General features: G+C 33.6%; 3 protein-coding genes across 4 annotated transcripts; 1 reads left to right on the top strand and 2 right to left on the bottom strand.

The window, feature by feature from the left end:
- Window positions 1-3,404: 3,404 nt before the first annotated feature.
- Window positions 3,405-6,965, top strand: LOC105216765 (glycosaminoglycan xylosylkinase homolog). Of its 2 annotated transcripts, none has more exons than XM_011191408.3 (6): window positions 3,405-3,688; window positions 3,758-5,301; window positions 5,410-5,749; window positions 5,822-6,399; window positions 6,488-6,688; window positions 6,753-6,965. In XM_011191408.3, the coding sequence occupies exons 3-6, from the start codon at window positions 5,462-5,464 to the stop codon at window positions 6,958-6,960; spliced, it is 1,275 nt and encodes a 424-aa protein (XP_011189710.2). In that variant the 5' UTR covers window positions 3,405-3,688; window positions 3,758-5,301; window positions 5,410-5,461; the 3' UTR covers window positions 6,961-6,965. The 2 variants fall into 2 exon arrangements, with proteins under 2 accessions (XP_011189710.2, XP_054086790.1); XM_054230815.1 differs by having other exon boundaries at window positions 3,405-3,703.
- Window positions 6,966-6,998: 33 nt separating this feature from the next.
- Exosc10_0 (exosome component 10) lies at window positions 6,999-10,683 on the bottom strand. The gene is made up of 8 exons (XM_011191410.3): window positions 10,441-10,683; window positions 10,197-10,378; window positions 9,735-10,115; window positions 8,675-9,665; window positions 8,357-8,590; window positions 8,098-8,283; window positions 7,453-8,019; window positions 6,999-7,387 (listed from the first exon to the last, which is right to left on the bottom strand). Exons 1-8 carry the CDS (start codon window positions 10,561-10,563, stop codon window positions 7,313-7,315), a joined length of 2,739 nt encoding a protein of 912 aa, XP_011189712.2. The 5' UTR covers window positions 10,564-10,683; the 3' UTR covers window positions 6,999-7,312.
- A 697-nt stretch (window positions 10,684-11,380) lies between these two features.
- On the bottom strand, window positions 11,381-13,027 carry LOC105216767 (ATPase H(+)-transporting accessory protein 2). Its single transcript, XM_011191411.3, has 4 exons — window positions 12,867-13,027; window positions 12,324-12,673; window positions 12,008-12,259; window positions 11,381-11,943 (listed from the first exon to the last, which is right to left on the bottom strand). Exons 1-4 carry the CDS (start codon window positions 12,907-12,909, stop codon window positions 11,758-11,760), a joined length of 831 nt encoding a protein of 276 aa, XP_011189713.2. The 5' UTR covers window positions 12,910-13,027; the 3' UTR covers window positions 11,381-11,757.
- Window positions 13,028-13,380: the final 353 nt, after the last annotated feature.

Below are 13,380 nucleotides of genomic sequence, written 5' to 3'. Positions count from 1 at the left end.
GGTAAGTTTAGAATTTATTCAACACAGACAAAATAAATGATTAAATATATTATAATAAATGCTATTAGTCATTTAATAAATTTATAAGATAAATTAAAGTACAGTAAGTAAATTTATAAGATAAAGTAAACTATATTTCAAACTATATTTTCTATATGTGTATGTTCTCAATCCATTCAATAAATTAGCGCAGTTTAATTTCATGTTTTACTAATGACTTTCTTGTTATTAGCTAAATTTGAAATTGATCTGGCAACACCGGTTATTGTAATACACTTTATCCGCTTGTCCGGTATTTTGTGCCATCTGTCGACTTTATTAAAAACTTAAAAAATGCTGGTTAACGGTAGTCACTTTGTGTACCATTCTGCAAACACTAAAATATTTTTAATAAATTGGTACAATACTAAGACGATTAATAAAAAGAAAACGGTAAAAGTCGATACAATACGAAAATAAGAAATAAATTAAGTACACATAAAGGAACAAGAGTACAAATTCCTAACATGACAACAGCATCAGTATAATGAAACGGTTTTGTTTAATTTCGGCTGGTGATCGCTGGGCACCGTACTGCTGTGTGCCTAAGCAATTGTGGGTTTAAAAAAAACTTCTTATAACAGTCAATCAGTTGTTTCAAAATTCTAAAGCAACTTCACAATTCTAAGTTTGTGGAGAAATATCATTTGAATATCATTAATATAATGAAAAATGTTGCTATACTCTTACTTATTTTTATATTGTTTATAATTTTATACTTCAACTAAATATTATTAAAATTATGCTTAACAATAAAAATTAAAATTATTCAAACGTGGTTATTTTGTATAAGCTTTTACCACTTTTGTGATACTTCATATAGTGAATACCGTAGCTTGCAAAGTGTCAAGTGTTTAATGACACTATGCTTTGCTCAGTTTCCGCCGCCATTTCAATTCTCGCGCATAAATTTCCGACGCGTTTGTGCAAATTTTTTGAAAATTGTGATTTTTTCATTAAATATCATTAGAAATGAAGTGTTTAGTGGCATATATTGAAGCAGTGATGGCTTCCAGTGAAAATCCATATCCCTTTATAGTGTTTTATTAAATAAGTTGCAGAAAAGGGTTGTGTAGTGTATATGTGCAATTAAAAAGTGCTGCGCCAGTTCATTCATGTGAAAAATGTATTAGCTTACTGAACCATTTGTGGAATATCTTTTTACTGGAAAACGATATGAATCTCAATATCCTAGCAAGGTGAGTCTTCTCAAAACCTTTCTAATATTTAACGCAGTAATTTGAAAAGGGATCTGGCTATATATATGTATATGCATATGTGAATATGTGAATATGTACTTGCGATAGGCCATCTTTTTTTACACATAAGTATGTATGTATGTGTTTGCTTGCTGGACCAAATATTCGTATGTGATTATGGAACCAAATGGACCAAATGTGTAATTTAATTTAAAACGCTAGCAAAGCTATTTCTTCAAAATATGTGTGACATTAATTGAGAAACTACTACGCTTGCCATGAGCTGATCAATCGTCCAATTTCTGTTTATAAATGCATTGAAGGGTCAAATATGCAATTGCAAGTACCTTACGAATATCGCCGGAGTATTTTAATTATGTCGTATTTAATATATGTAATTTTAATTATTTTAACAAGTCTCTGTGTTTTATCGTAATTAACTGGTTTAAAAAAAGTATAAAATACTAATTCTAGTCATATGCATTATATGTAGAACTGTCTTTACCCTATATCCTTTATATCCCACCAAACGATGTTTCAAATAAAACTTTTTTTTATAATTTTATATTGAAAATTCCAGAGAATTCTAGAGTCCACTTCAATTAAAGACTGGTCAGTAAAAACATATATGTATAATACTGACTAGATAAATGTAATATTCAAAAATATATGTAAATAAGTAAGAAGTTAGTTTTGATTTTCAAATTTAATTGGAATCTTATTAGAAATCTATATAAGACTGGAGAACTGAAATTGTCTCTACCGTTACGGCCCTTTATTGCCTTTATTATTTAATATTAGATATTGGTGAAAAGCAGAAAAGAGATTGCAAAGGCATTCGTGTTGAACTCAAAATATATTTGCAAATATAAACTTTTGTTCAAACAAAAGTATACATATGTATGTACTTACATGTGCTCGCGTGTACTAGTATTCGTGTGACATACAAGAGTCAAGCAATAGTGCGAGTTAGGTACTTTAAAAATCTAATCAAGAAATTATTAACTACAGACACGCAGACACGTAATCTGCTTACAATGCTTTATATATATATATATATTCATGATTACATAATGTGGCTTCACATTCTAAATTTACGATTTAACGCATACTTATCTATGTACATAACCACTTCTTCAGCACTGAGGGACTTCGTGTGTGGTGGCACAAAGGGTGTTAGTATTTATAACGATATTCCAATAAGTGTAGTGTTAAACTAAAAGCATAATATACAATTTTCCGATTTACAACTTATATGAAACCGAAAGTACCTACATACATACATATGTAAGTCTGTACATATGTAATTTTCTAATAATTCCAATATTGGCAGCAATTTATCGCGTTTCGAATGATTCAAAGTAATTGAACTCAGATCCATCAATTATATTTTATGCTGCTAATATAGCATTCAACAGTGTACTTACCCAAGCTTGTGCTTCACAAAATTGAAGTTCACATAGGGCACATAGGTCACATTTCAGCATGCAAATGTTTGCGTGTCCATATAAATAAATCCTTAAGGGTTTTAGAAACTATTTGATAAATATTTAATTTACGCATTAAGTATCTACGTCAATGAGTCGTATTTTGGGATTGTTTTAGAAACTATTTTATTTTGTTCACAATGCATGGCGAAATGAAAGCTCCAAGTCTTTAATTATATAATATATATAATATTTGATCATTATTTAACAATATCTTGTTACTGACTTCGGAACCAAATGGTAATGCCATGTGCTATTGGTTATAAAGAGTTTCAATCATTTTCATTAAAATTTTTGATGCCAAAAATTCTTTAAATATTTAATAAAAACTTTTTACTTAATTATTATGCGATCGTATCTAAAAAATTATCATCGAACCTAAAAATATTCAAGTGTTGATATTATAAATGAATGTTATACAAGTAAGAAATTTGAAAAAAAGAGGAAATGATTAATATAAGCAAATTGAATATATGGAAACATTTATTTAGCTATAAACTATAATATAAACAATTAAACAAATGCAAAAACAAATTAATAAATATACCAATGTTCAACAACTTTTTACAATCGAAGGAATATTCGCGAAAGAAACTTATTTCCCAACAAATTATTTTACCATTTGTTTAAATGAATGCAAATATGGCAGCATTAAAGTATGCGCACAATCAAAACAATAAACAGCTGATTTGTTGCAAAAGTTTATATGCTATTTTCGGCATATTGGCACGTTTTAATGAGGTACACAACAGTTGTAAGAAATAATATGTAAACAAATTGTTCTCATAAGAACATAATAAGCTGCATATCAACTGAATAATTGAGAGCGCAATCTTGTAAGAGTAAATATTTTAGCGCGCACAGGTCGCTACAAATCGTTACCGCCTCGCATCACTTGTAGACTCGTCAACGTCATAGTACTTTCGCCACTGCCTAAAATAGCTCGAGACAGGTGTTATAGACGTAATAAGAGCAAATGTAAACAAAACTCTGAATACCTATAATTTTGTAAATTTTATTGTCATATTCTAGAACAAAGTCAGGCGAAGGATGGTGTATACCAGTGGCGAAAGGGGCCGTACAAACACTAGACGTCGTGTAGATTGTTGACCATGAGCGACGACATTACACCCGGCAGTATGTTCCCTACTATGTTTGCCAATTACAAATTGTCATTGCATTAGTCAAAGGTGTGCTGCAGCAGCTGTTGCATACGCATTATTCTTTGTCGTGCCAGCAACCAAGCGGACATTCACCAAATTTCGTTACAATAGAATTTAATTTAATTGAAGTCAAGTGCCATAATTAATGAGTTATTTCAAAATCAAAACAAAACGAAAACGTCGGCGTAGACAATGGCAAATTAGCCCAAAGCCCAACGGCAGACATACGCGGCGAATAGAGCAAACCAAGGCACATAAGTTTGCCACACGTTAACGCATTTAGACGTTCTCAACGATACGCAAAACATGTAGCATATTTAAATATAAGGAAACCAAACAGAAAGATTTATTGTGCAAGCAAAGTTCTTTTGAATATACTAGATCAATTTGGAGTGATATTTTGCGTGGAAAAATTCGTACAATCATTGTTAAAAATACACTAATAATCTACAAATTGGAATGTATGTGTTACCATATATAAACTAATATAAAAACATCGTTGTTATATAATAGTTTGATCCGCTCTGGCTACATTCCTGCTGCTAAATTTATATAACAATTTAATGAAGTGATTTAATGAATAGAGGAAACGAGCGTGTTAATAAAATGTGGTAAATGTCTAAATAAACACAAGGCTGTCCATTGCTATTAATTGGAGCTATTTTTTTTTTTTTTTTTTTTGGAATCAACAAATTAAATTTAAATGATAATTTTAAATACTTAAAATACAAACTACTGATAAGCACACGGCAGAAAAATTCAACTATTAATTAATATAAAACTATTCGCCAGACACTATGCCACGTGTATTTTATAATTAAGTGCATATGTATATTCTAAATTATTAAACAAACAATAGGAACAACAACTACAGGCACACATCGCCAAATTTAAGTTTGAATTATAAATAAATTATTTCAAACGTTTAACAATTCAACTGCACATACGCAAGCCAACAAATAAACGAGACGAACAAACAAAAGTACGGAAAAGTGTGCGAAAATTTTAAGGGCCATAATTAAAAAAGAAATTTCTGATACAATCTTTGGTGTTGCTGTTTGCTATTAGCCATACTTTGATGAGTTTGTCAACAACAAAAAGGCGACGTTAGAGCACAAACAACAGCAGCTGCCGGCAATTTTTGCATGTAATGACGCTGTCTGTGGTGACGACGCGTAGAATATATCAACAAAAATTAAAATACAAAAATAATAATAAAAACGCGATTCTATAGCGAAACGCCAGTGACAACACAAAGCATTCTGCAGTCATTTGTGATTTGTTGGTCAAATTAAAAAAAGTATATTTGAAATTTGCCGCCTAGTTCACATATACACTCATATACACACATATAAATGTATAGATTTCTCTCACCGCGAAGGTTACCGAGAGTGCAATAGATTTTGTTGATAGGTGAGTGACTGCACAGATCTAATAAATGGATGAACATGATCATTAATAACCGTGCATATGAATAACGAACTATTAACTAACATTACATTTTATTTCCTCAAAATACAGTTCAAACGTAAGTAGGCACATTTAACCGTAATATAGCATAATCAGTGTGACAATGGCTGCAAATAAGCGCACTATTGGCATAATTGTTGCTCTTGTGATACTCGTGTGCGTAGTAGCTGGCGCCAATTTGTATTTTATGTATTATCTGAACATAGAAGAAGCGCCACATGTAAGCAGCACTCGTGCTTTGGAGAATATGATACGCCAGAAAATTCGTGAACTACATCCGGTGTATTTAAATCGTAATCCGCGACTTTTTATGTACCGTAATAAATTGTTGAAAAACTATAAACCTGCGCCCTATGAAAATGCAACCGTCCTTTGGGATATTGCCAACTGGGTAAATATTACAAACCCAAAACCTTCTTTGTTAGTCCATATTTAATATTATCATACCATTTTACAACTCAAGTGGCCGCAAGAAAATGAAATCTATCCAATTTACGACACCTCCATGGCTCAACTTTTGCAAACATTGCGCCTAGAACCAATAACCAAAGTCACAAATTTGGCAAAAGGTACGCAACTGAAATTGCTCGTCCGTTTGGCGAATAAACAAAAAGTGATCTTCAAACCACAATGGTATGAGCGTGAAGCGGTTATCGAGGGTACCGTTTATGCAGGCAAAGATCGACACACTGCGGAAGTATACGCGTTTTATTTGGGCGCCGTACTCGATTTGAGGTGGACACCTATCGTTGTGGGTCGTGTGGTGAATTTGAAGACAGACATTTATGACAGAGGTGATAGCGAGCTAAAGAATTCAATGACAATCACAGAAACGGAGAATGGTACCGAACAATATTGCCTATTCGGCCGATGTCATTACTGCAACGAGGAGGAAACTGTGTGTGGTGATGAGCAGAATAATATAGAGGGTGTACTTATATACATTGTACCGGGTTCCTTGGCAAAGCGGCGTTCGCCTTGGCAGCGTACATATAAAGAGGATAAACGTGCGCCCTGGGAGGATGACATGAACTATTGCAAGTGAGCAAAAGTAGAATGCGGAATAAGTTTAAAATTGTATAAATATTGTGTCTATATATACATTTCCATTATCATCGTCCCCTTATAGGCCACTTAAAGATAAAATGGAAACAATGCGTTTATTGGATCTCATTGATGCCGCTATATTTGATTATCTCATACAAAATGGGGATCGGCATCACTATGAGACACGTGAGGAACGGCTGGTGCTCATAGACAACGGTAAAGCATTTGGAAATCCCAACAAGGATCATCTGGACATATTGGCGCCACTATATCAGTGTTGCCTGTGAGTGAATTTGAGTAAAAATACCGATTTATGTAAACTTTGAAATTTGTGTGATTTTCCATAGAATACGCAAAACAACATGGGATCGTCTGCAAGTTTTCTCTGGTGGTGTACTCACCGAACTCATTGATCGTCTTTCCAAGCACGATGCGCTATTTCCTTTGATCACAGATAAGCACAAAAGAGGCGTAGAACGTAGGCTGTTAGTTGTCTATGCAGTTGTCGAGTATTGTATGGACAGAGAGGGTGATAAAATGTTTAAGCAGCTTTAACTATACAAATGTATATGAAATTAATTAACAATTTGAAATAAGTTGTTTGTATGTAAATGTTTATTCAAAACCTTATTTTATTACCTAGTAGTATGTAGTTTAGTAATGTACATATTTAAATTTAAGAAGATAGAAAACTTCAACGCAAAGTATTTTCACACTGCACTCTTGGGTAATTTTGTAAAAAGGTAACATCTACAACTACATGTAATTTACATACATATGTATGTTTGTTGAAGATAATGCAATTTATTAAATTAAAAAAAAATGAATTTCGTGTTACTTTAAGTCCAAAACTGCTAATGTAGTTGATCAAGCAAATTGCTATATAGTCCTAATAAAAATCGTGTTACTATTTTTTACCTTTCACATTGCTGAATGTAAATAACTTATTAAACTTCTTGTTGTTGGCCTTATTTGAATTGCTCTGAAAATAGAAAGCACAGTTAGTGAATAACTCCTTAGCGCCTGCAATCATTTTACAAAACATACTTTTCCGTGAAATTGTGGCTTCAACTCCATGCCCTTAGCGCGTTGTGCGCCACCTTGGAATTTTCGAAAGTCCACATTTTTGTAGTCGAAATTTTTAACATTAATAGGATTGTTAGATGATTGATTACGATTTTGACGATTTTTTATATTTTTATTTTTAAACTTCTGTTTGCCACTTCGGCCTTGTCTTTGCTGTTGATTGGCGTTTAATTGTGACGTATGAGCTTGCGACGTGGACGGGGCCTCTTCTGGTCCACTATCCGAGTCATCACTAATTGTGTGCACTGAGTTGTTAGATTTGTCGTTGACGGTAGTTTCGGCGTCCGTTTGTGGCTCTTGCGTTCGTTGCTTTTTGGCTAAACGCAATTCCGTTTTAGTTGGCGGTAAATTAACAAACTTCAGTTTATCATCAATTGGTGTATCGGTTTTGAAACGCTTCGCTTTAGGTTCCTCAGACTCCTTTGACTGTCGCTTTTTCGCGATTGCTTCTTCGTGTGTGCGTTTGAGTATTTCTTTTATCGGCATGCTGTACTCAGCGTCATCGGAGGGCTCCATTTTTGAATCCGTCTGTATGAAAATCAAGAATACAAAAACAAAAACACTTATATAGAAATTAAAAAAAAAAAATTTAAATATGTATTTTACCGCTGTTTGGGCAGGCATTGGTTTGACAGCAGGACATAGTTGACGTTTCTTGTTTTCAGCTTCGATGCGTGCTGCTTCTTCGGCCTTTTCTTTTTCCACCAAAGGCAGCATCGCCAGATAACGTTGATATGGACTGACGAATTTTATGTTGCTATGTAACTGTTTTTGCTTTCTCTGCTCATCATCCTAATAAAAATATTAAAAAATATTTATAAAAAAATTAACGGTACTTCATTAAAACAGTTATCGATATGCTTACATCGTCCTCTGATGGCTCTGGCGTTTCAAAAATGCTCAATACCGGTTTCGCCAACTTTACATTAGCCTTGCTTGGTGAGGGCTGTAGGGGGTTTTTGTGGAAGTTAAGTAGCGTGGGCAGATCATCGCGGAACTCCTCACTGTGCGAGAGATCATGCGGACAATATAACTTGCTATTATAGTCCTTAGTGTTATTGCTGACAACACGATGTATGGTTTCCGTCTCCAGTACAGGCTGAAATTGAAATTGGTATGTGTGAATAAAAATTATTTGAAAAAAAGTTGAAAATTCAATAAAAATTCATATTCCTGTATTCACCTTCACCAATGGCTGTTCGCGTGCACGCAGCACAATTTGATGTAATATGTGCAGGTTTTGTCGCACTAATGGCGGTATAGGATTGCAGCAGGCAAGTATGCCTTGCATTTCACGTGGCAAACTTTCGGAAATTTGCAATAGCATGTGATTGGGTAAGACATATCCGTAGCTTTCATCTTCCTGGCGCGCAATGGTGTCGCGCCAATGGAAAACCTCACGCATTGCATACAGTTGTCGATTGTCGAAGACACGTTTCGACTTACGAAAAAGATCCATATGTGATTCCGCCGTTACATGTGGTTTGACATAACGTTTTTTACAAATCTCAGTACTGCGTTGATAGATGTTACGCAACAAGTTAGACTGTTGATTGCCGGCGTCAAGCAAATCATTTATTAAGCGATCGTATATATATAAAAGATAATGTGTATCTTGGCGCGCGTATGATACCAACTCATTTGGTAATGGACGTATGCGCCAGTCAGCCAATTGGAAGGTTTTATCGACATCGAGGTCACAGTAGTGTTTCAGTAAATATGACAAGGATAATCTCGCATAATTCAAAGCCTTAGCTGCTTGATGTGTGTCAAACATATTAACGATATACAAGGAAAGATCACGTTGTAGCCACTCAATATCCATATCAGCGCCGTGAAATATTTTAACAATTTTCGGGTTGGTGAATACCGTATTTAGTACGTGCATATCATCACGCAATTCTAAAGCGTCGAATAGATAGTCTTTGTTGCGTGTAGAAACTTGTACGAGACAGGTGAAGCCCAGAAATGTGCGATAAGAATGGTGTTCCACATCAATTGCAATTTCACTGTGCTTACGCAGCTCTTCCACGGCAGCATTCAATTTTGGCACAGTGTCTATATAGAGTAGCTCTGTATCACCTAATTTTTTAGGTTCCTTTGGCGTGACGCGTGATAGTTGCCCGGTGGGTATTTCCCATTTCATCAATTCGAATTCATATGGATGTAAATAACTGTAATTAAGAAATCATAAAATTAAATAACATATAACTCAATTTCATGAAGATTTGACTAATAAATACCTGGAAATATTACCACTTTCATCATATTCGGGTAACACGGCTAACGGTTTCAATGAATTTGGTTTATCTTTTATTCTTGGCACAAACGGTGTCAATGCACTATTATCGACTGGAACTTTAAATTTCATTTGTGGTCGTGCAATATTCTTTGCAGTAATTAAACGTGCAGCTAATGGTGACTGTTCATTTTTCTTCAAATTCCAACTACCTGCTCCCGAGCCAGATTTGGGTGTATTGTTGGCAATATTTAAGTGCGACTCAACTACAATGGTTTGCGGATTTTTCTTTATGCCAGCGAGTTCATCCAAATTTGAGTTCAAACGTTCCATTATAGTATCATTACACTCCAGCAGCATTTCGAACTGTTCATCTTGCTGACGGCTAGATATTTTTTTTATAAATTTTATGTACGTAATCAATTATTTCAGTACAAAACTTTTATAAAATATCACTGGTACTCACCGTTGTATGTTACCCTTAACATTTTGCCACTTTAAGACTTTTGATACCAGTCCAAATATGCGGTGCGACTGTTCATCGACAATTTTACCAAATGTTGGGTAGGCACAATATAAATCACGTGCGGCTCCTTGTGGAAAAGAATTTACGGCTTTGGTTGCTTCCACAATTTCGGCTAAACCATTCTTTTGTTAAAATTTTCAGTTTTAATATGTTTCTTATTATAATCATCAATTAATATACAAACCTTTGTGAATTCTTCGATTGATGCGAAAGCGCCAATTGCTGTGGCACTTGGTTGCTTCTTCTTTTGTGGAGAAGCGCAATTTGATTTTTCTGTTTCATCTTTAATTGCTGTTGTGGGCGTCATTTGAATAAGTTAATTTATTAAACTATAATGATGAAATTCCATACAATCAGGACCAATAAAAACCCGCACTTGTTTCCTAAAAAATAATACACGTTTATTTTTTGACAATTGTGCACAAAAACAAATGGAATATTTACAGGGTTGCATTATTTGACAGCGATGATGTCTGTAGGAAAAATTTACTTTGAAATACAGTCAGAGCGCATGTAAATAGATATTTTAAAAATTCTATTCTATTCTATCGTAATAAATTATTTACAATATATTCAAATAGAATTAGCATATTTATCTTTTCACACAAACCGCAATTTAAATTAATATTGAAATATAAATGCTAGCGATTTATTTTTATTGTAAAATCCTGATTAGAAAATCCATTACAACATAGTACGCATACAAAACATATGCATATATATGTATGTATATACATATTTGTACTCAAATGTTGGTCATGGGCTCGTTATTGTTTTATATAAAACCTCATTTTGGAGAAAGTAGTAATACTCAAAGATTGTGCTTCTTTCTTCCATCCGTTATATCAGCACTAATCAACTAATATTTTTAAAATAATATTTCAAATAAATATATCAATTCACTTATAAAGTAATGAGCTGTGATAATCAAAGTATTCGTGGTTTTCTTTATAAGCTTATCAATGCTGATGGATGACTCAGTTTTCTTTCTGCTCATTTGAAAGTAATTTTGCTTTTTAAAGGGTTGTGTGATCCTACTCGCCTTTATGTTTATTATGTGCCACAATAAAAATTACAAAATATCTATCAAATACCAATAAAATCAGGATTAAAACAAAAAGAACTTCTTTTTAAGTGCTTATTTAATAACCACCGCTAAACATTTATTTGTGGGAAATATAATACATGCACTACCTCGTTGAATTAAATCTTACTGATGGACTTTCAATAAGTAAACAACACACACACACACTTGTATTACTTGGAGGTAGGCAGAAAAACAAGAATTGTTCAAAAAGAATGTTTAAATAATTAAATGTTCCAAATAAAGCCAATCTATGGAACCGCTATTTCTTTAAAATAACCTTCAAAATATTATAATACTACTATTTTTAACGTTTACAATTATTTCTTATATACTCTGCTGATTCGGCGTTGGCTTTGAAATATTCAGAATGAATTTAGAGTATAATAACAATATTAGCTATAGAGAAATAATTATTTAATTATCTTTCTTCATTCTTGTTGAAGTCATTCTGTAAATAATCGAGTCTCTGCCGGGATCCATATCGGCAATGGCGTAGCAAACGGCCAACAACGAAAGACCCAAAGCAACCATGAACCATAGAATAATGTTGAAAATTACTGGGTAGTTTTGATCGTAGTAGGCAGCAAGGTTGTAAGCGTTCTGTTTATAGTTAAATGCTCAATTTAGGTCTTGTTTTTTTTTTTAACACATTATATAAACTTACAGTTTTGGATCCAGGTAGAGTATCACGTCGTTTACGCGACAAGTTACTATCTTTGTCATCTTCATGACTAACAATTACAGCCAACACTGATTGTAACGAGGAATCGCCTTTCAGTTTTCGCTCTACACTAATAAGTTCGTTGGTCAACGCCGAAACTGCTTTCGATTTCTCAGCCTCATTTTCCAATTTGGATAGATCGATTTTTGCGTAAACGAATTCCTTATCGGATTTCAAAAGGCAGTTGCTCAATTCCTGAAGCAATTTATATATAAAGTATATTTTCTAATCAATTGAGTTTTAATCACAATGTACTTACATTCTCCTGGGAACTTGCAATGTTAATGTCACAATCTGAGGGATCTTCTGTTGAACTTAGTTTCAGGTCTTCTAATGAGGCTGATACAGATTTGCCTTCAATCTTATAACTTACGTTCTCCTCGCCCAGGGGAAGTTCATTCAAGCCGACCACATCTACAACGATTACTTTGTTTGGTAGTCCGAAGGGATCATTAATCACAAGACCAGGAAAATCGGCGGTGTCTGATACAGCCAAACCTCTGATTGCCTTGATAACATCGCCCACCTGTTCGCCTGGCAGAACATTTGGTACGGGTTTAAAGAGATCATCTCGTGCTCTTATCGCCCAAAAGGTGCCATCGGCATTAACTAAGAAAGAATAGTGTTATATTAATATTATTTTTCCACAAGGGTTGTGAGCGAAGTGCACATAAAATCAATAGCATGTACACTACACCCATTCGAAATTTTCATGTTTTGTGTACCCGATTGCAAATTCTTTTAACTTCATTACAAATACTGGCACTGTGCACTTTCTAAAATAGATTTCTTGATTACTCACCTGCTAAAATGCAGAACGTTAGCAATGCACAAATTCGCAACATATTTTCTTTATTCCTGGCCCTCAATGAAAATTGATCATATGACAACTACAACGGACGGCTGAAATACAACAACAACAATGTCACAAGTCAAAGTGTGGATTTCTTTTCAGATGTGGAAAGTGTTAATTAATTTTGGTTGGCAATTGTGATAGATAGGAGATATTCGGAAGTCAGTTTCAAATATTTTTACTTAATTCATTTTTAAAATAATAAAACTTACACAAAAAATCCAAAAAACAATTTTACATGATAATATAATATTTGAGATTATATAGCACATTTAGAACATTTGTTAAAGGTGTATGAAAATTATTTTTTTCGTTAACGTACTTCACCTGCAATTTTTAAAGAACGTGAATATTCTATGATTCTATATAAAAATAAATTGGAAATATTCCAAAATTACAAGAAGAGTCATAAGTAAATACAGTGTACTGTTTTCAAAACAATTTTGGTGTGAAAAAAATTGCT

This window comes from Zeugodacus cucurbitae, chromosome 2, assembly GCF_028554725.1.
Source record: "Zeugodacus cucurbitae isolate PBARC_wt_2022May chromosome 2, idZeuCucr1.2, whole genome shotgun sequence".
Lineage (NCBI taxonomy): Eukaryota > Metazoa > Arthropoda > Insecta > Diptera > Tephritidae > Zeugodacus > Zeugodacus cucurbitae.
This window is presented reverse-complemented; position numbering and strand designations above follow the sequence as displayed.